This window comes from Pecten maximus, chromosome 4, assembly GCF_902652985.1.
Source record: "Pecten maximus chromosome 4, xPecMax1.1, whole genome shotgun sequence".
Taxonomy (NCBI): Eukaryota; Metazoa; Mollusca; class Bivalvia; order Pectinida; family Pectinidae; genus Pecten; species Pecten maximus.
The window spans coordinates 17,468,586-17,496,255 of NC_047018.1; the positions used below are offsets into that span (position 1 = coordinate 17,468,586).

General features: G+C 38.1%; 1 protein-coding gene across 1 annotated transcript in view; it reads left to right on the top strand.

Moving 5' to 3' along the window:
• The window catches only part of LOC117325392 (adhesion G protein-coupled receptor L3-like), a 43,079-nt gene extending 16,112 nt beyond the window's left edge, over window positions 1-26,967 (top strand). Inside the window, exons 2-20 of the mRNA XM_033881567.1 lie at window positions 13,314-13,471; window positions 13,685-13,818; window positions 14,370-14,497; window positions 14,784-15,287; window positions 15,526-15,626; window positions 15,919-16,110; window positions 16,314-16,491; window positions 16,902-17,036; window positions 17,408-17,583; window positions 18,175-18,227; window positions 18,367-18,487; window positions 18,982-19,085; window positions 19,675-19,777; window positions 21,330-21,483; window positions 21,612-21,678; window positions 21,962-22,028; window positions 22,826-22,920; window positions 23,033-23,201; window positions 23,366-26,967. Of these exons, the coding sequence (XP_033737458.1) occupies window positions 13,314-13,471; window positions 13,685-13,818; window positions 14,370-14,497; window positions 14,784-15,287; window positions 15,526-15,626; window positions 15,919-16,110; window positions 16,314-16,491; window positions 16,902-17,036; window positions 17,408-17,583; window positions 18,175-18,227; window positions 18,367-18,487; window positions 18,982-19,085; window positions 19,675-19,777; window positions 21,330-21,483; window positions 21,612-21,678; window positions 21,962-22,028; window positions 22,826-22,920; window positions 23,033-23,201; window positions 23,366-23,473 (2,747 nt within the window). The 3' untranslated portion in view covers window positions 23,474-26,967. The remainder of the gene's footprint in view (window positions 1-13,313; window positions 13,472-13,684; window positions 13,819-14,369; window positions 14,498-14,783; window positions 15,288-15,525; window positions 15,627-15,918; window positions 16,111-16,313; window positions 16,492-16,901; window positions 17,037-17,407; window positions 17,584-18,174; window positions 18,228-18,366; window positions 18,488-18,981; window positions 19,086-19,674; window positions 19,778-21,329; window positions 21,484-21,611; window positions 21,679-21,961; window positions 22,029-22,825; window positions 22,921-23,032; window positions 23,202-23,365) is intronic.
• Window positions 26,968-27,670: the final 703 nt, after the last annotated feature.

The following is a 27,670-nucleotide window of genomic DNA, read 5'->3' on the forward strand; positions in this document are numbered from 1 at the left end:
AGGCGCGTGTTGTGTTCCCGCAGATCAACAAACCTTACCTAAAATAACGAGCCGTTGTTCGGGTTTTGAAATCAAAGCCAAAATCTACATGTGGTTTGTTTGAGTGAAGTTATTGCCTAAACAATATCCGCTCTGGTTTCGTAGTTTCGACTTTGTCCTTTCTGCTATGCTTGACAAGAAAACATCAATCGTTTTTTCTTTAGTGTTAAGGATAAACATGGTATTGTCTATAATGTACTTCAGCTTACCATCCCATGTCACACTACAAATCATGATCATCATCATCATCACGATCACCACCACCACCACCATTATGATCATCATCATCATCTGCTGGTTTATCCTTCGATTCTTGATCTTTTCAATATTTCTCTCCCATTTCACCTCATTCTTTCTAGTCTCTATTTTCTCCATTCTGTCGAGCTCTTAGGGGCCGCGGTGGCCGAGTGGTTAAGGTGTCCCGACACTTTATCACTAGCCCTCCACCTCTTGGTTGCGAGTTCGAAACCTACGTGGGGCAGTTGCCAGGTACTGACTGTAGGCCGGTGGTTTTTCTCCGGGTACTACGGCTTTCCTCCACCTCCAAAACCTGGCACGTCCTTAAATGACCCTGGCTGTTAATAGGACGTTAAACAAAAACAAAACCAAAACTGTCGAGCTCGTTGGTTGGTTTCTCTGTCTTTGGAATTGTTTCAAGTTTAGTGTTGAGTCTTGCTAGGTACATTCAGCCTTTAATTCCCGTTTGAGACGTACTTGTCTAATTCTGTCTTTGACCTTCATCTTTCAAAGTTCCCCGTTTTTTCTGAATTCACCTTATTATCATATTTGCGTTCAATTGTCCCCGCATTTTCAATTCTCTTTACTCTGAATCTCTTTCGACTGCCGTCAATTCCTTTGCGCTCAGGCAATCGCGCCATTCTGCTTCTCCTTCGTAAATCTTCTTCTTATGTATGACCCCCTCCTACCCGAGCTGCCTCTATTCTCGCCCTTTCACGGCCACACCTACCCGAGCTGCCTCTATTCTTGCCCCTTCACGGACACACCTACCCGAGCTGCCTCTATCCTTGCCCCATTCACGACCACACCTACCCGAGCTGCCTCTATTCTCGCCCCTTCACGGACACACCTACCCGAGCTGCCTCTATTCTTGCCCCTTCACGGACACACCTACCCGAGCTGCCTCTATCCTTGCCCCTTTCACGGACACACCTACCCGAGCTGCCTCTATTCCTTGCCCCTTCACGGACCACACCTACCCGAGCTGCCTCTATTCTTGCCCCTTCACGGACACACCTACCCGAGCTGCCTCTATTCTTGCCCCTTCACGGACACACCTACTCGAGCTGCCTCTATCCTTGCCCCTTCACGACCACACCTACCCGAGCTGCCTCTATTCTCGCCCCTTCACTGCCACACCAACCCGAGCTGCCTCTATTCTTGCCCCTTAACGACCACGCTTACGGGATCTCTGCTACGTAGTTTGTGTACTGTAATATACCAGTTATTCATTTTATAAATGGTCATATATTTTACTGGAAAGAGATATTGAAAAGCAACGAATATTTAAATGGTATCTGATTTAACAACGTTTCGTCCTTTACAAGTTTGACTAAATATTACTCTCAAATAAGGATCTATTTCGATTTGGTTGAAGAATTTGAATTCATTTCGCTTGAAGCTTATTGCTTTACGCGTACAGACATCTTCAGGGAGACCAGTTTTAGTGCCATTTGTACAAGACATAAAGTCTTCTGTCCGGATAAAAAGGCCGATCGTGATACTTGGGCAGAAAACGGCTGTTAAAAGCCGCTAAAACATGTACATCATTCTAACACGTACATCATTCTAACACGTACATCATTCTAACACGTGCATTTATTATACGGACGTCAAATAAAAAAGTTATTGACCCATTTTCGGATGATATCGCCACGCCCTCTGTGATATTTACAGCCTCACAATAATGGATATTAATATATAGCGTGACCTTCTGTCTATCAAATATATACTGGTTTATTTATGATAAGATTCCTTACTGACCTAGAAACAACTCAGAATAGGGAAACCGTGGGTAAAATACCGACATAGATTTGTATGGGACTTTGAAAAAGTACAAGGAAAATAGGACAATAGTATGGTAGAATGTCAGATGATTCAGAATAATACAGTTTACCACTCGGAGAAAATAAAAAGTAGTAAATTATTTGGTACAGCTACTGGCGCAGGAGTTTGGCACGCATTCCCATCCACGCGCGGTTCGAATATGTGTTATCAGGTTTGTTTTTAGTTTATTTATATTTATTTGAAAATGTTCAAAAGGAATTGGACAAAATTTGTAAGACTTATAAACGTTCTTTTCCATAAACATATAGACGATGGTATTTACAAATGGCAGCATTTATGATATAATATAAAGATATATAAAAGAAAACAACATTAATGTATAAGGTGTCGATACACAATTTCGTATGGCATACCAGTACCCACAATATACATCAAATCTATTGAAGTCTTTTAAGCAAATAAATTTAACGAACATGACGTTGTTATTATCGTTATTATCACATTTGTGTCAAGTCCCTTTGTCCACAGGTTATTATATAACACAGGGACTAGGTACGTCATTATTACACTTAACTGGAAAACTTTCGGCTAGTAAAATGGTCGTGAATATGTATATATCATTTGTCTTGTATGATCTAGTAACATGCATGTCCATTCTCACATGTATTTGAGCATTAAGACAAGGTCAACTAGTAAGTGTGACCCTTTTCCATCTGATTCGTAAACAAGGTGGACCGGAAATGGATGTCATTCAACTTGTTGATGTATTCGTATGCCGGAAGCTAGCTGCTACTGCGCACTTTAATTCGTCTAATTACGATAGTGAGCGGAAAGCGGCAATGCTTGTCAAGTACTGGCCCTCTTGCTACTGTGACGTATGCTTAGACTACTGAAGGATATTGATACCCCTCTGATTGCTACTATTTGCGTCTCTATAACCGAAATTGCATGAGGAGTTCCAAAATACTATTCCGGGGTAGGAGCCCTTATTTTTTCGGAATTTAAAACAAACTAAATCATATTTGCCGCCTTTAAAATAAAATAAAAATCCTCAACATCTTATTATCGCCCAATTAGTACTTCTACCACCCCCAAGATAAAATCTCGAGATATGTATCTATTCGTCGTGTTCAGTTACAAGATTCACCGGTAGGTGGTACAGTGTAAGTGTTGGTGATCTCAGAATCGCCATTATATGTATATCACTGATGAAAATATTTCGAGATGCTCCCCAATTGTTGATCTAGCGATCCTTGTTTATTGCCAGGTGCTGAGGTTGCTTGTTGTTGGTCAGTATTTCTAATCAATCATTCATAGTAACAATTTAAAGAGTTACAACAATAATCAAATGATCGCATCGAAATTGGATGAGTATTGTTTAATTATACTTTACTATACACGAGCAAAGTTAAAACCTATGTATGGTTTTGTTTATAGAAATAAAACTTCATCAAGTTAAACTTCATAATCCTTTATTTGTTTATCTTCATCTAATGCCATTTAACAATTCATAAGTAAAGTATGTAATAGACACTTCAAACAGAACGTGAACCAACCCTACGCGCGCCGAGTTACATTCCAGGATGATATGCAAAAAAGATCAATAGCCTAGAAGATTCCTTACTTATTCATGGTGTCTTTTCACGTTTTAACGTATCTTTAATTTTTGTCTACCGACTTATGTTGATTTACCCAATCCTTTTATTAGTCTTCACGGCAGAAACCAGTACGTCTGATTGATAGGTCCACGGAATAAAATGAACTTGAACTTGGTCGACTATGGGCTTCTGTTACGTGTTTTCATCGCCAGTCCACCCTTCTTCAAAACAAACCAGTGTGCGCATGCGTGTATGACATATGCTTCGCGACTCATTTACATAAAGAGAGAATGGGGCGCCGCATTAGAGATTCGTAATCAGCGGATCGTTTCTAGGTTTTAATTGCAATTATGAAAAACTTCGGTATTGATTCTCTCACATTATATAATCATAATGGTATAAGAGTATATTCTATCATAAAATATTTTTTGTAATTTTGTCAGAATGTATGTGTTATGAAAACACAGCCAGGATTTAAGTAACCAATGGGTTTGTTAGAAGGTAGCATTCGGGTTCGTCTTTCGTAATTCGGGTTTTAAACCAAGGCTAGACATACTGTGTTTAGATAACTAAAATGTCTCCGATTTAGAATCTAATACTAACATAAATTCGAGGAGCCAGCTTTAGGAAAATTTAGAGTGGGTGAGTTTGACGTGACCGATCTTTCAACAGTTTATAATTAGACCGCCGATAATTCCACTTGTGCTTTCTAATCATACGTTACGAAAACTCCGGCTGAGAAAAGAGATTAAATGCTTGCAAACAGTCTAAACCACAAATGTTGTGCACTTTCGGTCAATATTTCGTTATCGTTTTGATGCTGGTTCTTAGAAACCACACATTAGATAAAGCTCTGCAGGATTCGATGATGTTTGGAGATCGCAGGTGCAGATAGGACTGACTCACTGTAACAAGCACGCGATACTTAATTGTATTGGATGTTACGTGACGTAGCGATAATTAATTGTATTGGTTGTTACGTGACGTAGTCGATAGTTAATTGTATTGTTTATTACGTGACGTAGTCGATACTTAATTGTATTGGTTTATTACGTGACGTTAGTCGTACTTAATTGTATTGGTTGTTACGTGACGTTATCGTACTTAATTGTATTGGTTGTTACGTGACGTTATCGTACTTAATTGTATTGGTTGTTACGTGACGTAGTCGTAGTTAATTGTATTGGTTGTTACGTGACGTTATCATACTTAATTGTATTGGTTGTTACGTGACGTAGTCGTAGTTAATTGTATTGGTTGTTACGTGACGTTACCATAGTTAATTGTATTGGTTGTTACGTGACGTTATCGTACTTAATTGTATTGGTTGTTACGTGACGTTACCATAGTTAATTGTATTGGTTGTTACGTGACGTTATCGTACTTAATTGTATTGGTTGTTACGTGACGTTACCATAGTTAATTGTATTGGTTGTTACGTGACGTTATCGTACTTAATTGTATTGGTTGTTACGTGACGTAGTCGTAGTTAATTGTATTGGTTGTTACGTGACGTTACCATAGTTAATTGTATTGGTTGTTACGTGACGTTATCGTACTTAATTGTATTGGTTGTTACGTGACGTAGTCGTAGTTAATTGTATTGGTTGTTACGTGACGTTACCATAGTTAATTGTATTGGTTGTTACGTGACGTTATCGTACTTAATTGTATTGGTTGTTACGTGACGTTATCGTACTTAATTGTATTGGTTGTTACGTGACGTTGTCACATTTAATTGTATTGGTTATTACGTTACGTTGTCGTTCTTCTTTTAATGGTTGTTACGTGACGTGATTAACCAGTCAAAGATTGTCCCGATACAACAGAGAAGACAACTGACCGGTTAATGTTATCAGTGATAAAAAATCTTGATAAACTTCCTTTTTGTTTTGTATTTTTTCTTGGCAAAACTGAAAGGCGAACCTTCCATGTTTGGAGTTTAGACTGTGTTCTCCAGCCTTTGCGATATATAACACACGTTACATTATACCTAGCTTTAAATATCTATTTGGTTATGTTAACATACTTAATCCAAAAAACTCGAAGTGCTTACTAACGTTATAAAATCTGGTTATCAATATGATGATAATAAGAAAATATACATTAATTAATAATACCATTGACTCATTGTCGGCCCACGATCTTCTGACTGCAGTACAGTAGAGTCAGAGTAACAAACTTAGGGGAGTGTTTACCAAGAAGAGTAACCCCTTTTCCGGATATCGTTTTATTTCACACCTACAGGTGACAAGGCGATACTCCCCTATCTTCTCACTATCAGTTAGTTCAGCTGCTGGCGTTTTCAGGTTTTCAATTTCACTGACAAATATATTTATACAACACATTTTTATATAGAAACTCTCGATTTCGATTTAGGGGACCATATCTCCAGTCTCCATGTAACAGCTACCCCGCCTTCCATTTGGACCATGATAGAGCCAGGGAGTTAACCAATCGTAATGACATATAGGGACCCTCTGTCGGTACCACGGAGTGTACAGCAACCGCTGTGTGTCACATTTACGATTTTCACGTGTGGTTTGTGATTAAATTCGATATAAACTTTCCCACAACTCCATTATATATACAACGGCAATATGACAGGGAAAGATACTATAAATATCAAAATTATACAAATTTATCACATCAACGACTGGCATATCTGAAAGCCGATATTCATTGGACTAAAATTCTGATTTTCTTCAATTAAATCTTTCTTTTGAGCGGGCGATGCCAGCTGAACAATGATAACGGATATAAGATTTTGTATAATAGAATTACATTACTATTTGTGTTGTGATAAAGAAACTTGTCTAAGACTCTCACATGACACAAGGCACGTTTGATCTAGTTTTTTCTGGAGACGCCCAGTTGTTTCGGCATTGTAGCGATCGAAAGTGAATACGTTTGCCCGGTGTTTGTGTCAGTAGTGCGTGGTCAGTAGTATTTCCGGTGGTCAAGATATTGAAATACCACTTAAAATATCATTATTTTTGGTCAGTTTAGAGCGTCATATCCATACAAATAATTACACGGCTGTTATGTACATCAGCTTGACTATAAATTACACAGGATCACTTCGCCTTTGTCGTGGTCAATCGTACTAGGAACACCTTCGACCTTTTCCGGTACAAACTACATACATAGATTACCGGCTAGTTGTACGATCTCCCAGAGTGCATTGCGTTCCCTCTTCCGCTTGCGCAAGGATCCATGAGAGATGTTGATATATTCAAAGCGCTAATCCAGTCAAAATTGAAAAAAAAAACTAACGAATTTCTAGTCTTAATATACTAAAAATCTAACTGACATAGACTTAAGTTTCAAATCGCTGGATGATTAAAGTAAAATTGGTCTGATTTATAATATAGATATCTCTGACATTTAAAAAAAATATTTATTATCAACTGAAACGAGGTAGGGATTGATTTGATAAAGTATTTCAACCATCAGTGTACCTACACATGCATATTGAAAACGCGACTCAAACGAAACCAGAAACGATCATTATTACATGTAGTAGAGTATGGTGTTAAATTCAACAATCATGATTCAGAAAGTGGTCATTTACATCAATTCATTGTTTCGTTAAAAATGGAACGATGGTACTCCATAATGTACATGTAAGTACAATGTCGGCGTTTACCACCGATCGTTGTCAGACTTAAAAACGATACTTCGAGTTATGTGATTATTTCAAAAAGGATTTTTATTGTTTAGGCCAAAATTTCACTTCGTATTATCCAAGTTTTTCGAGTTTTCCGAGTTTTTTTACTAGGATAAACAGACAATAATTCGGCCGGGACTGACGAAGTACTTCGAGTTAAGCGGGGTATTCGAGTTTTCCTAGTTCGAGTTAATGAAGTTCCACAGTAATAAATCCTCGTTACCACAGCGCTATGCCGATAGTGCTTTGACTAATAAGACCTCGTTTCCATATTTACTAGAAAGCTGTCGCGTGACAACCTCGTTTTCAATATAACAATTCTTTACAGCCTGCGATATTCCAGTTACCATGTTCTAACCACGGTCGGCTACCTTTAGAATTTATTACAATATACATATGTATATGAAAATGGACATTTTATAACTTTGTAATCACCAAATACAATTACTCTATATAGGTTTCGTGACGTCCCACCCACGATAGTCGGGGCGATGTTGACGGATAGCTCATTTCCAGCACCGACTTTCAGACAGACATTCTCGGGTGTTAAAATCGTTACCAGTTGTACCAGGAGTGTAGATTATAAACATTTAGCTGTACTGGTGCACTAAAGCCCCCAATCGCCGTTTTATTGCATACAAACTATATCTGACTTTATCACCAATAAAATCAAGTGCCTTAATTGAGATATAGAAATAAATGTTTTAAATACATTATGTGAAATAAAAAATACTAAGGTATTTATCAAAAATATACCCTAGATTAAATCGCAACATTTTAACAAATTTAATAAGACTTAAACCCCTGCCATGCTAGTTACGTAGTTCTCCGTCGTGTCCCCTGCGGCGTCCCTTAAGGCGGCAGTATGTAAAGTCGTACCTGGACAGAGGCATATCCTACAGATTGATGTTCGTGCTGTTGGAGATTTTTGGGGGGCGACATGATTAAACTATCGGGATAATGCCTTCATGAAAAACATTTATGATTTAAGTTTAAATGATAATACAAAATAATGTATTCAATATGGAGATTATAATGTACCTGTATATATTTAAGGCTATTGTATAGCGCGACCATACTGAAATATCATGACCTGGACACGTTGGTGTGAGACCCATGTCTTATTAATCTGACAACGGACTGACAGGTTTTACCACCTGCTCATTTAAAGTGATGACGATAGGAGAGGTCATACATTGGTATTGCTGAAGGCGTTCGCACTCAAACAAAATGAAGTTAAAGAGGTAATAAACATCCGTATTGGAAAGGTAATCATGACGTATCGAGACGGATATGATGCGTGGACAAATTGACCATTCCATATTTACCTATATATACCAGTTAAGACTACATGTATGGATTTGTAAGCGAAATTACTTTCAACTTAAATTTCAATTTAAATGCAGTGTACTAGTATGCACCAGTACGATACATTTTGTTTGTTCACTTAATTTCAAAGAGTATATAATTGATTAATCTATGCATCACTCGATTGTCGGAAAGGACATATAGTTTTATGTGGAATGGGTTTGATATTCAAAGTTTCGAATGGATGTTGTGTTTTCGATATGGGTTTGACACCCCGTCATTACATTATAATGCCACTTAACATTGACAGGCGAAGTTGACTAGGTTAGGACTGTATAGTGTTCTGTTAGGTCCTGTTGAGTGTCTAGGACGCTTTACATCTCCCAATCCTGCTGAGTTGTTATTGGCAAACCAGCGCACATTGCATGTCAGGAATGTACTCCAGACGGCGGGGATTGAAAATCACCAAAACGCTCGACTATTTTACTTCTTTATGTAATCCTGCCTAAGTGAGAAAAAACGAGCGAGAAATTGAAAAAGCATGTACATGTATAAATGCTGTAAAGCTTGGAGACAAAGAAGCGATCAACATTATGGGGTCAGGTGCAATCGTCTTACATTCAGTTTCGAGTGTTTATCGCTAAAATGTATTCTCTATATCCCACTCGTAACGCAGTTTATCGTGTTACAAGTACACACACTTCTGTGCCTAGTCTCGGATACAAACCATATGTAAAATACATAGACATTTTAGGCACTTACGAGTTTGTTATATATAAGGATTGCGGACCAGTAGGGATTGAACGTAAACCAGGATCAGTGGTACAGCGATACAAACTTTCAACGTTTCTGTATATTGACAAATCGTATATATTCTAATTATGGTTTATTCTTGTAAATAAATATTTTCTTGAAATTTGTAGTTTCTCAAGGAGGAAAAGGAACAAAAATTCATATTCATAAGTTTTTTTTTTTTTGGCCTATCGTCGTCCAATCAGTTAAAGTCACACTTTAGAGGTTTTTGGAACACTAAAGCCAATGTTCTCGCCATCAGAAATGTGACGTCACAACAGTGGTCACATGACGCAATGCTGTTATAGTCTCTGAACACATGTCCTATTTTGCATTTAAACAAGATAACACCAAGAGAAAATGGATAGATAATGATGACGTCAGCGATAGGATTATTTAATTTATATAGTAGATATAGAAGTCATCTAAGTGGAATATAGGTATATAATGTAGTATGCAGTCATACACTGGTAAACGTTTAGGTTCTGGTCTCGGCCGACTGGGTTATTTCGACACCTAGAGGCGTGGTTCCATCGATGAATGATACTAATGGGTGACTTCCGGTGTCATCACGGGCGCTGAAGTCCCTTGTTCAAGTTTCGTTCTGGACATACTCCAAAGTATTTTCAGACATGATGAAGTATTTATAGCTGGTGTTAGTCAGATATAGTGAATTGCTACATGCAGTCATCAAATACAGATAACCTTTAGACCCGAGTAAGGGAAAGGAACTTTCGACATTTGGTGCATCTAACAACTACTTCTTTGCCCCATATAATCATTACAAGTAATTCGTATCCTCCATACATTTATGTGAGGATCCAGTGTTATCTGGATTATACTGTTCATATTACTTCTTTGACCCTTAACAACTGATATATATATATATGTAAATGTACCTATCTTTATATTTAGATATTATTTTTTTAAACAAAAATATATTTCATATATATATATATATATGTTTAAGGAATTCTATAGTTCCTCATACAGAAAATTGCACACACAACTATAATTGCTTTTCTAAACCAGGCAGTTTACTGATCCTTGCCTCGTGCTGTAACCTCCCCCCCCCCCTCCCCCCCCCCCCCCCCCCCCCCATTTCCCACTCGTTTCCTCCCTCCCCTCTAACCCATACACCTGTTCAGATCATAATAAATTGCCTGTATCTTAAATATTTACGTCCATCTTGACAACGCATGAAACGCACTTGGTCTCATAAAGTTTGTTGAGCACAGGTGCACCCAGGTGACCTTTAGGGAAACACCTGTGCCTATTTCGGGGTGTTGTTAGTATAGAGTACCTGTTTCTTAAGGACTTGGACAAATAGCACGACAGAACAAGTTTATTGATATGTACGAGAGTTGCAATCTATTGTAGCTTACTGTTTTTTGTCGAAAGTTTACTCATTCTGTTAATTAATGCTCTCCAAGAAAAACTTCCGTTAGAGAAAGCGCCCAGCCAAAACGCTTACTAACATGAAGCAGTCCTACCTCCTTCTCAGACAAAACATCGAACATCTTCATAATATACACAACCATTTAAAATAATGTACTTTATGTTGAATGGCTTCCTCAGACAGACCAGCAGCAAGCTATGTAATAGTACAATAGTAAAAAATAAGCAATACTTTAAGTTTTGATTGAAAAGGGCCGTTTTATTGAAACGACATAACATATAACATACATGTTACAACCATGTAATAAGCCCATTACAAAGAATACATCTTGCATTTGCTTAGTATTTATCTCAAACAATACAAAATAATATTAAATTTGTATAACTATTGTAGGTGATTTGTCTGGCCTATACGTTGGTATTATATAATCTATACTACCTATATCGTGGAATCACCGGCCGAGTATAACTACTCTTTGAAAATAATGACATAGAACCACATGTAAAAAATAAATATGTTTACTCTTACATTTAAGAGGGACGTACCAAATATTGTCACTGGTGACTAGCTGATACTATAAGTTTTGTAGGAACATTAAACAAATAATAGGCATTGACGACTGGGCCTTATCATCCATATACCTTTATAGGCTGATAGATTTACAGTTGCAATATTAGGAAATATTTTTTATTATACTGAGTATGAATCTTTTCTAACTGATTTAGATTTCATATGTCCTAATTTCAAAGTTTGTTGGTTGTTTCCCGGAACACATTAATGCTTTGTATTTTTAGGTCATCTGACCCGAAGGGTCAGGATGACCTATAGTCATCGTGCTTCGTCCGTCGTCGTATGTGGTGCGTATTTTTTAGGTCACCTGAGACGAAGTCTCAAGTGACCTATTCTAATCGCCTTTTGTCCGTCGTCGTCCGTCGTCCGTCGTGCGTCCGTAAACTATTTACATTTTCGACTTCTTCTCCAAAACCACTTAACCAAATTCAATGAAATTTTGCAGAAAGTTACTATGGCTGAAGGTCAACCAAAATTGTGAATTATATGGTCCCCATCCCCGAGGGGCCTGAGGGGTGGGCCCAAAAAGGGTCAAATTGACTAAAACTTCAAAAATCTTCTTCTCTACTCTCAGATATGGTGGAGTCAAACACTCTTCATAGATGAAAGGGTCTTGTGGTGCTATACCAAAATTGTGAATTTCATGACCCTGGGGTCTCACATTTGCCCCAGGGGAGGGGGTAAACTTTAGTATAGTTTATATAGGGAAATCACATTTTTGACTATTATTTGTTGGATTTGTATTGGAATTCATTCTAACCTGGATAACATTATCAGCATGGGATAACAGTTTGATTGTATGCATATGTTGGTCCTGACTGACCCCCAGGGGCTGATGGGTGGGGCTAAAAAGGGTCAAATCGACTGAAATTTCAAAAATCTTCTGCTCAATACCTATATAAAATAGAAACAAATACTTTTGATAGAAGGAAGGGTTTCATGGTGTTTTACTTAAATTGTGAATTTCATGACCCTGGGGTCTCACGTTTGTCCCTAGGGAGAGGGTAAACTTTGCTATAGTTTATATAGGGAATTCATATTTTTGACAATCATTTGTTATATTTCTATTGGAATTCATTCTAACTTTCTTAAAATTATCAGCATGGGATGACAGCTTAATGATAAGCACATATTGGCCCTTACTGACCTCAAGGACTGATGGGTGGGGCCAAAAAGGGTCAATTAAATTAACTGAATTTTTTCAAATCTCAGGTGACCGTTAAGGCCCTTTGAGCCTCTTGTTTTCATTCAAAAGACTTCTTCTCAATAACCAAAAGGCCCAGGGTACTGATATTGGGCCTGTATCATGCCTGGATAAAGACCTACCAACTTTGTTCAAATGCATGACCTAGACCTACTTTCAAGGTCACGGGGTCAAATAGGCTAAAATCTTTAAACGACATTTTCTCAATAACAAAGAGGTCCAGGGACTTGATATTAAACTTGTAGCATGCTGGGGTGAATGGCTACCGAGTTTGTTCAAATGGATGACATTGATCTTCAAACAACTTCTTCTCAATAACCAAGATGCCCAGGGACTTGATATTAGGTCTGTAGCTTACTGAGGTTGAGGGCTGCCAAATTTGTTCTAATGAATGACATTGACCTTCATTCCAGGTCACATCGGTCAAATAGGCTAAACTATTTAAACAACTTCTTCTCAATAACCAAGAGGTCTAGGAATTGATGTTAGACATGTAGCATGCTGGGGTAAAAGGCTACCAAGTTTGTTCAAGTGAATAACCTTGACCTCGTTTTACGATTATAGGACTCAAGTCTTCAAACAACTTCTCAACCCCCCAAAAATCAACTGCAATCAGCGATTTAGGCCCTTAGGGTACACAATTTTGGAATTTATTCTGAAATTTAGTATAATTCATCTTTATAATTTTTCACTTTATTTTATTGCCAGTGACCATCAGTGGGTCTATGCGATGTCCGAAACCCTGGGTAAAGGTCCATAGGGCATGTTACAAGTTCGTGAAAGAATACGAAACATGGGACTCTGCCACAGCCAAATGTCTAGAGGATGGTGCCAACCTCGCCTCAATCGGATCCATGGCCGAGAAGGTACACACACAAAACTATGTTCTCTGGGAAAAAAAAATTAAATTCAGAAGAAAACAATCTCACATAGCGATTAACGAGATATAATTGTACACAGAACAGAATAGTTTTTGGTATTAAGTTTGTTTCAGATTTCAGGAAAATGAAAAATAAAATAATGAAAATGACGGCTTCTTAGAATTGAATGTGATTTTACCTTTGTCGTTTTGTGAACAGATTAAGATGATGAGACACTTGACGCAAATAATAAGAAAACCCAACCAGGACCGTTGGTGGGTGGGGCTACGTCATAACGAAAGTCGCTCCGTCTGGCGGTGGTCGGACGGCGCGGAGCTCAACAGAAGAGTCACGTGAGTCGTGTGATCTATTTATAAAACACAATGTGTAAAATGAAATTCAACATATCACATCAATCTTATTGTTTCTAAACAGAAAAGAACAAGATCCTAATCCTAACATTTTAATTGATACTTCAGCATTGGGACTTGACACACACATTTTCAGTTCTATGAACATTGATATCTGATAACTTGAAAGTACGTTGTGCATTGGTTGGATAGAAAAAAAAGAAGACAAAATCACAGCAGTAATTCGCTATTGCTTACGTTTTCACGCCATTTTTAAGCCGTCTTCAGGTGATTGTTTATTTACTAGGTAACTGAACATATATTGATCTAAATAGGGTCTAGTAAGATGTGATGCCATTGATTATAACGAAGCGGTTGTCAACCAGTTAAAAAAGACAAATTAAAACTTCCTATTGTACAATATTCGGAATCGGTACGATATTCGGAATCCGTAAACACACAATACTACTCTAAGCAAATATACTTTTCCGAAACTGTGCTACATTCGGATGCTGTTTAAATGATTTACAGCCTCACTGTTTATATTTCGTCAGGCCATGGAGTCCGGGCGAGCCTAACAATGGGCGTGGTGACGAGTTCTGTGCCGAGTTCCAAATCCGTGGCAAACTCAACGACGTGCAATGCAGTACGCAACGGTTTTATATCTGTGAATGGAATCAAAGTAAGTATGCAGTATGTAAACTATCAATGTAGGAGAAATAGCACCATGTGGATGTGTTAAGTGTATAGGATTGGTTTAGCCCCACCAAGTTAACGTACGAGACGTAAGAGATAAGTGAAAGTATAGACGTAACAATATGTCCTGTCATCGTACGATAATTTAAGCAAGTTGAAAATTGTGACCATTTATACAAAACGTTTGACCATATTAAGGCAATGATATATATATATATATATATATGGAATCTGAAATCTGACAGATGAATTCCAAACAATCTTCCCTTCAGTTACTCCTCCACCAACGCCATCAACCACATCTGTTCCGTTGACCACTACCCGGAAGCAAGCGACCACTACAACGACTTCCGCCACCACTAGCACTACCACCGTGAGGACTCTTACGAAAGTTACACCGGCCAAACATCCGAAAACGAATACCACTATGGACAGTATCGGAAGTACTGCACAAGTACAAACGTCGGAGGGACCCATTACAACGGAAACGACGGACCCGCACATAATGTCATTTTCTAGAACAAAACCGTTTGTAAGAGTAACGCCGTCTACGGTTTTAAACATTCTTGAAGAAAATGATTCAACGGAAATGGATGAACACATTCCTTCAACCACTTCACTGGACATAGACTATCCGATAAACCATGAGAGAATTAGCACAAAGACGCCAGCACCTAGATATCAAACACATTGTCCAAGACGTGTGGCTTATGGATTAGTTTGGCCTGAAACCGAACAAGGCGAAAGCCGGACAATTCCTTGCGAGAAAGGGTCAGGTGAGTTAAAAAAAATACATGTATATCGCATTGGAACATCTGCCAGAAATTTAATCCTACCGCCTTAGCTAAGATTTTTAAAAAATGAAACAAAATTTACAAGTGTCTGTGCCGATTAAGGAGTTATTACCCTCTTTACATAGGCTATGTTTTGGCAACTTAAACAACAACCTCAACTCTAAATGAAAGATGAAACAATATATTACGAATATATTTTTTTTTCATTATTGCATGTAAGGAACGGCAACGTGGCATTGTGGACGGAACCCTGTAAGATGGACAAAGAAACCGGACACAGAAGCATGCGCATCAAAACAGTTCAAAGACCTAATGCTGAGAGTAAGTACAATACCCATCCCCCACCTTCCACGTGCGTTTCGGGTAGTGTAGGCATATTGCTAGTCGACCTTCCCCCATTTTCACCATCAATGCTCTCTAACTTCAGGAAATCCTTAACACAAAATTGTCCATGGGCAAGCATTATCAGATTTAAGGGAAAATCTTAGTAAAGAAACTTCTCAAATTCTCTAATGCCTCTTACGGCAAATTTTAAGCTATAGGAATTTCCTTGAACTAAAGAATTTTGATGAAAACAGGTATACAGAACTATCAAAGCCCGTCTATTTTGAAGGTTTCCCCTGGGAAGGCGGACACGTCCCCAATTGTTACAAAGGAAGCTATAAATATAGCAAAAGACTTAGTCCGGAAAACAGATGCTTCAAATCCAATGACCGCGGCAGATCTCTCCATCTCAACAACTATACTCCGAAAAGTGACAAACGTCCGACCGAAGACTAAATCCGAGGCTGTTACACTGGTTAAGGTTAGCATCTACTGATAAATTATATATGAAATGAAGATAAGCAATTGCATTGTTATGTTACTTGTGCCATTAACAAACTTAACATTTCACGTCCTCTCTACGTGGTAATGCTAGTCCTTTGCAATAACTTAAGTTACTCAACACCATACTATGTAAAATGTCAGTTATATGAGCATATATTTGATTTGTGCTTATCGCTGTAGGAGTTAGTGAAGGCTGGGAGTAATCTGGTGGCAAATACTGAAAAGTCAGCGGACGTCAGACAGCCAGACAAACGTCGAGCGGCCGCAAGCATTCTGTCCGCCATGGAGGACAGCACGACGTCTATGGCGGAGGCAATACAAGTTCCAACCGTTATCAAAACTTCCACAGAAAAATTAGGTAATGGCATTGTGTCATGACAAGTCAAACAAGAAATCGACGGACGGTGACAGATGGCTTAAATTTTCGACTTTATTTGTTGTCCATGAGAAAGTGTTTTCCAGAAGCACATCTGATGCGTACAGTAGTTTATCTCGCTATCTTGTTTTTTCAATACATAGTCCACGATTCATTTATTTCTTACTGTGTGTATGAAACAAAACATGTGTGAAATATGTTTTTTTTCTAATATTAACCCATAATATGCTCAGTCGTCAATGACTCCAACAATACGTATGTACTGATTCATCAATATGTGTGTACTGACTCATCAATATGTGTGTACTGATACATCAATACGTCTATACTTATTAACCAATGACTGAGGTTATATCAATCAACACTCTGAATGGGCTGTGTTTTATTGTTAGAATTGGAGCTATACGTCGTCAATACGAGCGACGTGTCGGATGCTCTGATATGTGGTGCCGACGAGGGTAAGGACAGTAAAGAAGACGGCGACAAGGTTTCCATCCCAGCGTCCGTACTTCAGCAACTCAGCACAGGTAAGGGGGCATCACTCTCTCTAAACCTCCTAAATGAGGGATAGTATTTACTCTGGTTACGTTGACAGAAAGTCTAACCAAGGAGTCGCACGGCCTAACACCAATTCTACCTAATGTTTATATAGTGATTGTGTGAGAGGGGATAGGAAGGCGGGGAATAATCTCCGTAACCCACGCTGATGTCAAAACACACACCAGTCTCATGTATTAGAATATGTAACTGTGATAGCCTAATGTAAAATTAACTGCCAAGACGTGTAGAAGAATACGTTGGAGCGTCTGTTGTGATTATACATATTCTTTCGTAAGGTTTTGTTATTAAGACAAAATAAGACGAGTGTTGTCAAGTTTATTTTGATTTATTTTGACAGATGACCTGTCCAAAGTTGTTTTTATGAAGCATTCTGACATTGGCGAGTTTCTGGTGTCTGAGAATGAGTCTAACGCCACACCACAGATAGCCAGTGACGTCATCAGTGTATCGATTGGTCACGCCGATACCAGCAAACTCATTGAGCCTGTTACATTTTCACTGAAGCTGTTACAGGTTCGTTTATGTCATGTATCGGGTCTTTGTTTAAGTAATATTCCCTTCATCACACACTGTCATCCACGGCGATCTCTTTCTGAGTCACCAGACGCCATAATTTAACATGACCTTTGCCTGGCCTATCTCCATAAAATACACCGTGGATGTAAAAGTCTATCGGGTGGCGTATATGTCTCCGCAAGAAATGATTTATTGGGGATAATGTACTTTGCCCATGCTCTGTATTTATGCTGTTTTTTCTGATTTGCACATTAAAAAAGCCATTTGATTTTAAATACAGTAAAACTCACTTGTGTCGAGCACGGTTTAATCGAATACATCGGATGAGTCGAACGTTTCGTTCGGTCCCGATTTTTTCCCTTCTTTATCTTAGTAAATTAAGCACGGATGATTCGAACACTGTTGAATCGAATACTGCGGTTGTGTCGAATATATTTTGTGGTCCCTCCCTTCTAAACTACCAAAATTTCCATGTAGTTTAGTGCACGCTAAGATATTTTGATACCCTTAGTTGTCGAAATAAGCGTGTTTGTGAGATATAATAAGGCCAAACCTCAGAAAATAGAAGATGTGAATTATATATTTCAGCAAATCGATGATGAATACGTTCCTCTTTGCTCATTCTGGAATTTTTCGGAAGGGTGAGTTTTCTTTATTCTGACCTCTGCATCAAATCTTAAAAACGATAATTGAAATTACGTTTATTATATTTCTTAACTATTATAAAACAGTTTCCTGTTAATATACTGAAAATTGAAAACATGATTGATTTTGTTATAGGGAATCGGGGAGCTGGTCCCAGATCGGATGTGACGTAACAGCTAAAACTCCCTATCGTGTCACGTGTCAGTGTAACCACCTCACAAGCTTCGCTATTCTACTTGACGTATCTGGTGTGGCGGTATGTATTAATACTACTTTAGTGATTGAATCGGCGTTTGACGTTACATTTTTGTAAAACAAATAATGGATGATAACTCTAGGATTTATCATTATACCCATGGAGACTAGGGACTATGATGATAGTATGTTCAGAATGTTTGTGCCAGTAAAGCATCGATGTCTAGGAAACCACAGAGCCCTGTTAAAATGCCGTCTTACTGAAATGACTGAATTTGCATGATCCAAAAACTGAAAATGGGCTATCACGCCATAGGGAATTTCTATTTACCTCTGTCATTAAAAAAATGCATATTGTGGGGTAACAATAAGTTCATTAACCTTATGATGAAACGTACGAGTTTATAATTTGGTATGGCCTTTTGTAATTATTTCATAAAATTTGGAAATTGTGATATAAGTCTATCGTTAAGATTCAGAGTGAAAAGCATCTGTTTTTATTCAAAACCCATAAGTGACATTTTAGTATGTGAATCTGTCCTTGTATATCTACAGATGTCCAGCCATCATCACTCCATACTACGGTACATCACTTTTGTTGGGTGCATCATTTCTCTCCTCAGCCTCTTTACGAGCTGGCTAACATTCAACTGTCTCAGGTATATAAAATACCAGCTATCAGCTATCTATGATATAAAAATTACTTCCTTTCAATATTTTGATTTTATATATGTTGGTTCTACATAGTTATAGTTCTCCCAAAATACATATTCTAGGGCCGAACTAACACATCCTACACGAACACATGTATATATCAAAATTAATTAAAACAGCGTAGGGTTAAGCATTATATATACACATTGTTTTACAAATTCCTCTGCTCTCAGATAAGTGATATATCTATAGATGATAATGTAATAATAAAAAATAGGATGAATAACAGCACATTTGTGATTTGATCTGGTATACGTAGATATGGGTCTACTATGCGAACATTTTGGTGACTTTATTATTTATTATTGCAAGTCAAATTGCCTTTCTAGGCAAATCACTCCTCCACTGTATTAGACATCGTTCTTTGATGAAGACAACATTGTATCAAATAATATTTAAAGACGCTTACCTGTCCGGGACACCTGGTCCTCCTTTTACCTATGTTTTTGTTCGTATGTTGCCCTAGTTATATCGGTTTGGAGTTCTTATTACAGTTTCGTTTTGATGTTGGTATTCTCTGTTGTCTTTTTCCAGCCCGCTTCAAGGCGAGAGGAATTCCATCCATAAAAATCTTGTCTTCTCGCTGTTTGCCGCTGAATTGACCTTCCTTGTTGGTGTCGACCAGACGGATAAGCAGGTATGCTAGTGACAATATGGTAGCACTTTTTGTTTGTTCCATTACATGACTTTTCTAAGGTCGGGATTTTATTGATACAACAGCCTTGTAGTCTTTTGATATTATTTAAACATGGACATTGTGATATTTTGTAGGTTCGTGTTTTCTGTTTTATAATCACTGAAACGTTTGAAAACATGTCATAACCTATACACACACATAGCATCTTCCTTACAACGTCTCAATCATCAGCACTTACTGATATCGTCCTTTTTTCACAAGATACATGTTCAAAGCAATCTATACGCGGAAAACATATAATACATAGTTACCGGCAGTCTGTAGTCTGGAGTCAAATCATATGATACATAGTTACCGGATGTCTGTAGTCTGGAGTCAAAACATATGATACATAGTTACCGGCAGTGTGTAGTCTGGAGTCAAAACATATAACACATAGTTACCGGCAGTCTGTAGTCTGGAGTCAAAACATATAACACATAGTTACCGACAGTCTGTAGTCTGGAGTCAAATCATATGATACATAGTTACCGGCAGTGTGTAGTCTGGAGTCAAAACATATAACACATAGTTACCGGCAGTCTGTAGTCTGGAGTCAAAACATATAACACATAGTTACCGACAGTCTGTAGTCTGGAGTCAAAACATATGATACATAGTTACCGGCAGTCTGTAGTCTGGAGTCAAAACACATGATACATAGTTACCGGCAGTCTGTAGTCTGGGGTCAAAACATATGATACATAGTTACCGACAGTGTGTAGTCTGGAGTCAAATCATATGATACATAGTTACCGACAGTCTGTAGTCTGGGGTCAAATCATATGATACATAGTTACCGGCAGTCTGTAGTCTGGGGTCAAAACATATAACACATAGTTACCGGCAGTCTGTAGTCTGGGGTCAAATCATATGATACATAGTTACCGGCAGTCTGTAGTCTGGGGTCAAAACATATAACACATAGTTACCGGCAGTCTGTAGTCTGGGGTCAAAACATATAACACATAGTTACCGGCAGTCTGTAGTCTGGGGTCAAAACATATAACACATAGTTACCGGCAGTCTGTAGTCTGGAGTCAAATCATATGATACATAGTTACCGGCAGTCTGTAGTCTGGAGTCAAATCATATGATACATAGTTACCGGCAGTCTGTAGTCTGGGGTCAAAACATATAACACATAGTTACCGACAGTCTGTAGTCTGGGGTCAAAACATATGATACATAGTTACCGGCAGTCTGTAGTCTTGGGTCGTAGTGTTCCGGTGTGAGAGTAGGTCGAGCACAGAACGAATAAGTAAATCGGCGAATAATGAAATTAAGTAAATTCAATTATGAACGAAATGTGAGTTTTTGAGTCACTGATCTATTTATTATATGCTTGTGACAAATTATTTCTTGCCTAATAAACAAAGTGTGTCGTCATTGTTTCCCTCTCGGTAGTACATGTTTCGAGCGTTTGAGTGAATTCAACATCGGATTTTCTAAGAAATAAAACTGACCTCACTCGTTTCAACTTCCTTAGTTTTTCATAATATTGTATCTCCAGGTGTCCTGTGCAGTTATCGCCCTTTTACTTCACTTCTTCTTCCTGTCCGCTTTCACATGGATGTTAATGGAGGCAGTTCAGATCGTCATTATGTTGGTCCAGGTTTTCGACACAGCCAAGTCCAACCTGAAGTACTTCTATCTTGCTGGATATGGTAATTATATGTATTGGTTTTTGCGGAATATATTCGTATTTCACATTAAAATTAATACTCGATGAGGTTCGTTCAAGGTTTTTTTCACTTATAAACTGAAATAATTCATATATTTCTTTTTTACCCAGGTATTCCGATAGTGATAGTAGCCACAACTGCTGGAATCGATTTCACTGCATACGGCACACCCCAATAGTAAGTTAACATATTGCCAGGGGAAAGAGCCAGTAATTAGTATATAAATACTGGGTTTTCTCTTTACATAAATCCTAACATAACGCCTATATATATTGTTTTAAATTTGCATGATAGGGAAGCAGAGTTTTGTTTAAAAACAAATGCTCAATATGAAGTTATTAGATGATTTGTACATTTTGAACGCCACTTACAATATATCTACAAAAGACGTAGTTATGAATTACGTATTTTAAATAGTTCCATATTACGATGATACATTCCGTGTCTGTTTATTGTGTAGTTGCTGGTTGACGACGGACCGATACTTTATCTGGAGTTTTGCAGGTCCAGTCGCAGCGGTCCTGCTGGTAAGCAACATGTATATGATGCTGAAAATGGAATCTGATAACAAACATATACTCCAAGAAAGTTACCAGTATTGCACTCGACGAGGTAGAACCCATGAAAATCGCCCCAAGTCAGATTGAGACCTTATTCAGTAACAAAACTCTCAAAATCTTAGAACCGAACTGGGAACCAGATAGCAACTTCTCGTTCGATTCGTCATACAGTAATTTTTCTTATCATGATTTCAATTTTAAGAGCGAATTTTGATTGGTTTTAAGGGTCACATGTTTCGTTTGCCAACCCCATATTATGAATTACGTCCACTGGTGATCAGTGTTGTCTAATAGGATAACGATATTCAAAGTAATGACGTCATAGAGGCAATGCATTTTAATATTCTAAATAGAGCACATTGTGGTAAAAGCTAATTGTACTGACGATAAGATACAGGGCAAATATAGCCCGTTGTATCAGCTAGAATTATGTTGATGAAACGATACAGTATATTGCTTCGTAAATCTCAATTAAAACACACTGAAACCGGGCAAATGTTTTCACATTTGTGATTTAATTATTGATTTGTACGCTTTATCCCGAGTCTTCACATTTGTGATTTAATTATTGATCTGTACGCTTTATCCCGAGTCTTCACATTTATAATTTAATTATTGATCTGTACGCTTTATCTCAGGTTTTCACATTTCTTATCTAATTATTGATCTGTACGCTTTAGCTCAGGTTTTCACATTTCTTATCTAATTATTGATCTGTACGCTTTAGCTCAGGTTTTCACATTTCATGGCTGTACACGTTTCAGGTGAATGCTGGTATTTTGACTTATGCAATGAGCACAGTATGCCGCCATTCCGATTATGTGTTTTCAAGAGAAAAGGCCAATGCTGGGAATTTTAAGTAAGACTTCATTTCCTTTTTTCACTCCCTATTTGATTTAAATCAGATGGATTGAAGAAATTTACCCGAGCTATTGACAAACCTGATGTTTTATTTTGAACCCTTGTTCTAGGGCCTGGATCCAAGGAGCATTCGCATTGGAGGTTCTGCTCGGTCTTACCTGGGTGTTTGGATATTTCTTCCTGAATGAGGAAACTGTCACCATGGCTTACATATTTACAGTATTAAACAGTCTCCAAGGACTTTTTATCTTCATTTTCCACTGTTTACTCAATAAAAAGGTACACATCACTTCAGTTTCCATAGCAACAGCATTTTATAGTCAAAGAATATTTAGTATTTTGACATTTAAATGGCAAATGAGAAGATTTAATTTACTTCCTATTACAATATACAAACATTTTTAATGAAATCAAAATATAGCTGATGTATTTGTGTATTACAGGTTCGAAATGAATATAAAAAGTTAGTGCATATCAGTAAAAAGGCTCCTGCACTCTCGTCCACGAAGTCGGCATCTCTTCGCAAGAACGATGGATCCTATGCACTTTAATTGAATCAGTATGACACCTCTACTTCTGCTCAAAAACAACCGACACTATTACGTTTTCTTCATTGGGCTTATGCAATTGGAATCATGAGGATAATCACTGGACCATAGAGAGAAAATGAACGGTTGTTTGATTTAAGATTAAATCATTAGAGAGAAAATGAACGGTTCTTTGATTTAAGATTAAATCATTAGAGAGAAAATGAACGGTTCTTTGATTTAAGATTAAATACACAGAGAGAAAATGATTTAATTTAAGATTTAAGATTAAAACGGACAAATTTGATGCATTTGTATCCACGTAGTGTTATTTTTCTTTCTACGGCGTTTACATATGTAAATTGCGGTGTAATATGGTCTCGCTCATTGCACGAGCAAAACCCTAACTCAGAGTGGAACAATGTCTGTTAATTTACTCTGGTTGTATTCCTTAGAAATGCTGTGGACATGGCTACAGTTTTATCTGGTACTGTATGAATTCCTTAGTGCCTGTGTTTGTGCAATGTCTTTGTAAGCTTGTTTATCTCATCTAGCCTTAGATCAAGTGTTTTTCGAAAACTACACAATCAATTATTGACACGGTAATATATTCACCACGTCATTGGTTTTGAGGGTTTTGTTGTAAATATTTCCACATTTGTATGTGTAAATAGTTCGGTGTATTATTTGGTGTACTTCCACGTTTTTGATTTAAGTGCATGATACCTATTGTGTTCGTCAGTATAACTGATGTACTTTGCTTTTGTATATTGTTATACGTTACGTTTTGTGATATCTTAGCCCAATGATGTGTTCAGTTTCTTTCATCATACTTGAAATCTATACATAATAATCTATGACTTATTTCTGAATTCCGTGCATACTTTACGGTCCAGTGTTTTGAATCAATCTTACATGCAAGTTATTATTTTTTTTTTTTTTTGCCTTTTCGTCTTCTAAGCCGAATCTGTAGGGCAAATTCCACACAAGAGTGGTTTTGAAATAATAACGCCCGATGGTGGAGTACTTTCATTGAAAAAATCGTGTCTTTAAAGATGGGATTACTAGAGCACATTTTGCAAAAGATAATTTCTGAGAGCTAGCTATCATTATTGCCACTTTAGAAACTTTTGGTCGCAGGGAATCAGTGACACAATTAGAACGTTTTACGGTACTGTTTGTATAGAAGTTAATATTGAGGATGTGAATTTGAAGATATAACGTTATGCAATTCTCGTTTAGATTAGTTTTTATTACGTTTTAATTAATTATTATTATTGTGTCATTATGTTTGCGAAATAGTGTTTTTCCACAATGCTGGTTGCACGTACAAAGCATTTTAGATAATTTTAATGTCATGATTCATAGTGAGGGTACGAAAGTGTTGCTTCAAAATTTATGAAACCATAAGTGATATGTCGCCAGGAGAAAAGTCATTCGTGCACGATAATGATGCTATTTATAGGATTTACAGAGTGGAGTTGTTAGAAGATCTTTCCTGTGGAACAGTAATGTAGCGCTGTTGAAGTTATTCCAACACTTAGCATTTATATATCAGCAGTTTTGAATTTTGTTGTAAACAGGTACATACAGCTAATTCAAAAGAAAAAAGAAAACTTTGATACATGCGGTACTTTCAAAGAAGGTTTTGTAAAGTCAACGTTTAACTTTAATTTTGGACGTCATCAATAAATAATACTTTATTGATATATATATATATATATATATATATGATAACAGCACATCAGTTGGTGCATACATCATATTGCTAGTGTTCGCATGTACAAGGCAATGCCTCACCGTGTGGCGAATTATGATTTATTTTAACCCCTTGCGAGAATGACCTTTTTTTCGATAATGCTTTATCATATAAATAAAAGATACTGCTTGTAAATTGTTAACATGAAAATCATTATATGTCTCTAGTAACTTTTGATTTGCTTAAGTTTGGAAGTTGAATTCTCAACAACAGAAACGATGTATAGCTCTCTAGATAAAGAATGATATGCAGAAGGAAAATGTCTGTCGCCTAGTATAGTGACATCGGGTTTAGTGTTCTAAGGGGAAACAAGCTGGTCGCCTAGTATAGTGATAGCGGGTTAGTGTTCTAAGGGGAAACAAGCTGGTCGCCTAGTATAGTGACATCGGGTTAGTGTTCTAAGGGGGAAACAAGCTGGTCGCCTAGTATAGTGATAGCGGGTTAGTGTTCTAAGGGGAAACAAGCTGGTCGCCTAGTATAGTGACATCGGGTTAGTGTTCTAAGGGGGAAACAAGCTGGTCGCCTAGTATAGTGATAGCGGGTTAGTGTTCTAAGGGGGAAACAAGCTGGTCGCCTAGTATAGTGACATCGGGTTAGTGTTCTAAGGGGGAAACAAGCTGGTCGCCTAGTATAGTGACATCGGGTTAGTGTTCTAAGGGGGAAACAAGCTGGTCGCCTAGTATAGTGACATCGGGTTAGTGTTCTAAGGGGGAAACAAGCTGGTCGCCTAGTATAGTGACATCGGGTTAGTGTTCTAAGGGGAAACAAGCTGGTCGCCTAGTATAGTGATAGCGGGTTAGTGTTCTAAGGGGGGACAAGCTGGTCGCCTAGTATAGTGACATCGGGTTAGTGTTCTAAGGGGAAACAAGCTGGTCGCCTAGTATAGTGACATCGGGTTAGTGTTCTAAGGGGGAAACAAGCTGGTCGCCTAGTATAGTGATAGCGGGTTAGTGTTCTAAGGGGAAACAAGCTGGTCGCCTAGTATAGTGATAGCGGGTTAGTGTTCTAAGGGGAAACAAGCTGGTCGCCTAGTATAGTGATAGCGGGTTAGTGTTCTAAGGGGAAACAAGCTGGTCGCCTAGTATAGTGATAGCGGGTTAGTTTTCTAAGGGGGAAACAAGCTGGTCGCCTAGTATAGTGACATCGGGTTAGTGTTCTAAGGGGAAACAAGCTGGTCGCCTAGTATAGTGATAGCGGGTTAGTGTTCTAAGGGGAAACAAGCTGGTCGCCTAGTATAGTGACATCGGGTTAGTGTTCTAAGGGGGAAACAAGCTGGTCGCCTAGTATAGTGACATCGGGTTAGTGTTCTAAGGGGGAAGCAAGCTTGTCGCCTAGTATAGTGATAGCGGGTTAGTGTTCTAAGGGGGGACAAGCTGGTCGCCTAGTATAGTGACATCGGGTTAGTGTTCTAAGGGGGAAACAAGCTGGTCGCCTAGTATAGTGACATCGGGTTAGTGTTCTAAGGGGAAACAAGCTGGTCGCCTAGTATAGTGATAGCGGGTTAGTGTTCTAAGGGGAAACAAGCTGGTCGCCTAGTATAGTGACATCGGGTTAGTGTTCTAAGGGGAAACAAGCTGGTCGCCTAGTATAGTGACATCGGGTTAGTGTTCTAAGGGGGAAGCAAGCTTGTCGCCTAGTATAGTGATAGCGGGTTAGTGTTCTAATGGGGAAACAAGCTGACACTATTACTTAAGTATTTGATTATGTCTGTGTGTTTAATGTAGATACATGATGAATAAACTCGTTATTTTTGTAGGTATACATTGTGTTGCGTTTTATTTTAATCCTTATAAAGGTAATGTGCACGGGAACATCAGTGTAGTTTCCATACAAATTCATTTCTCAAAGCCGACCAATCATAAAAAGTCGCGTTTTTGATACTCTATGGATTACTTCGTTCACTTTCGCTCACTCCTGGAATATGTATGTCACTACCAATTCTACACAGCTAGCTGTAGTGTCGAAAAAACAACCTAAACAATCGCCGAGCATTTCGTTTGAAGATTACTGTCGTGCGACAATTTGTTTGTTTTGCAAGATCTTATATTTTCACTGCTCATCGCTACAGTGAAAATATAAGTTTTCTTATTCTTAAAAAAATTCTATATTTCACTGGCGAGAAAAGCAATAAATTGTTATATTAATGAATAAATAACTCTCTTTATGCAGTCATTAGTTTGATTTGTTTGATTTGTTTTTGTTTAACGTCCTATTAACAGCTAGGGTCATTAAAGGACGTGCCAGGTTTTAGAGGTGGAGGAAAGCCGGAGTACCCGGAGAAAAACCACCGACCTACGGTCAGTATCTGGCAACTGCCCCACGTAGGTTTCGAACCCAGAGGTGGAGGGCTAGTGATAAAGTGTCGGGACACTTTAACCACTCGGCCACCGCGGCCTCCTTTCGTGCCACAACAGCCAATTTAACAGTATGGAGCCTCGTTTTGTTTTCTTTTTTTTATGCGG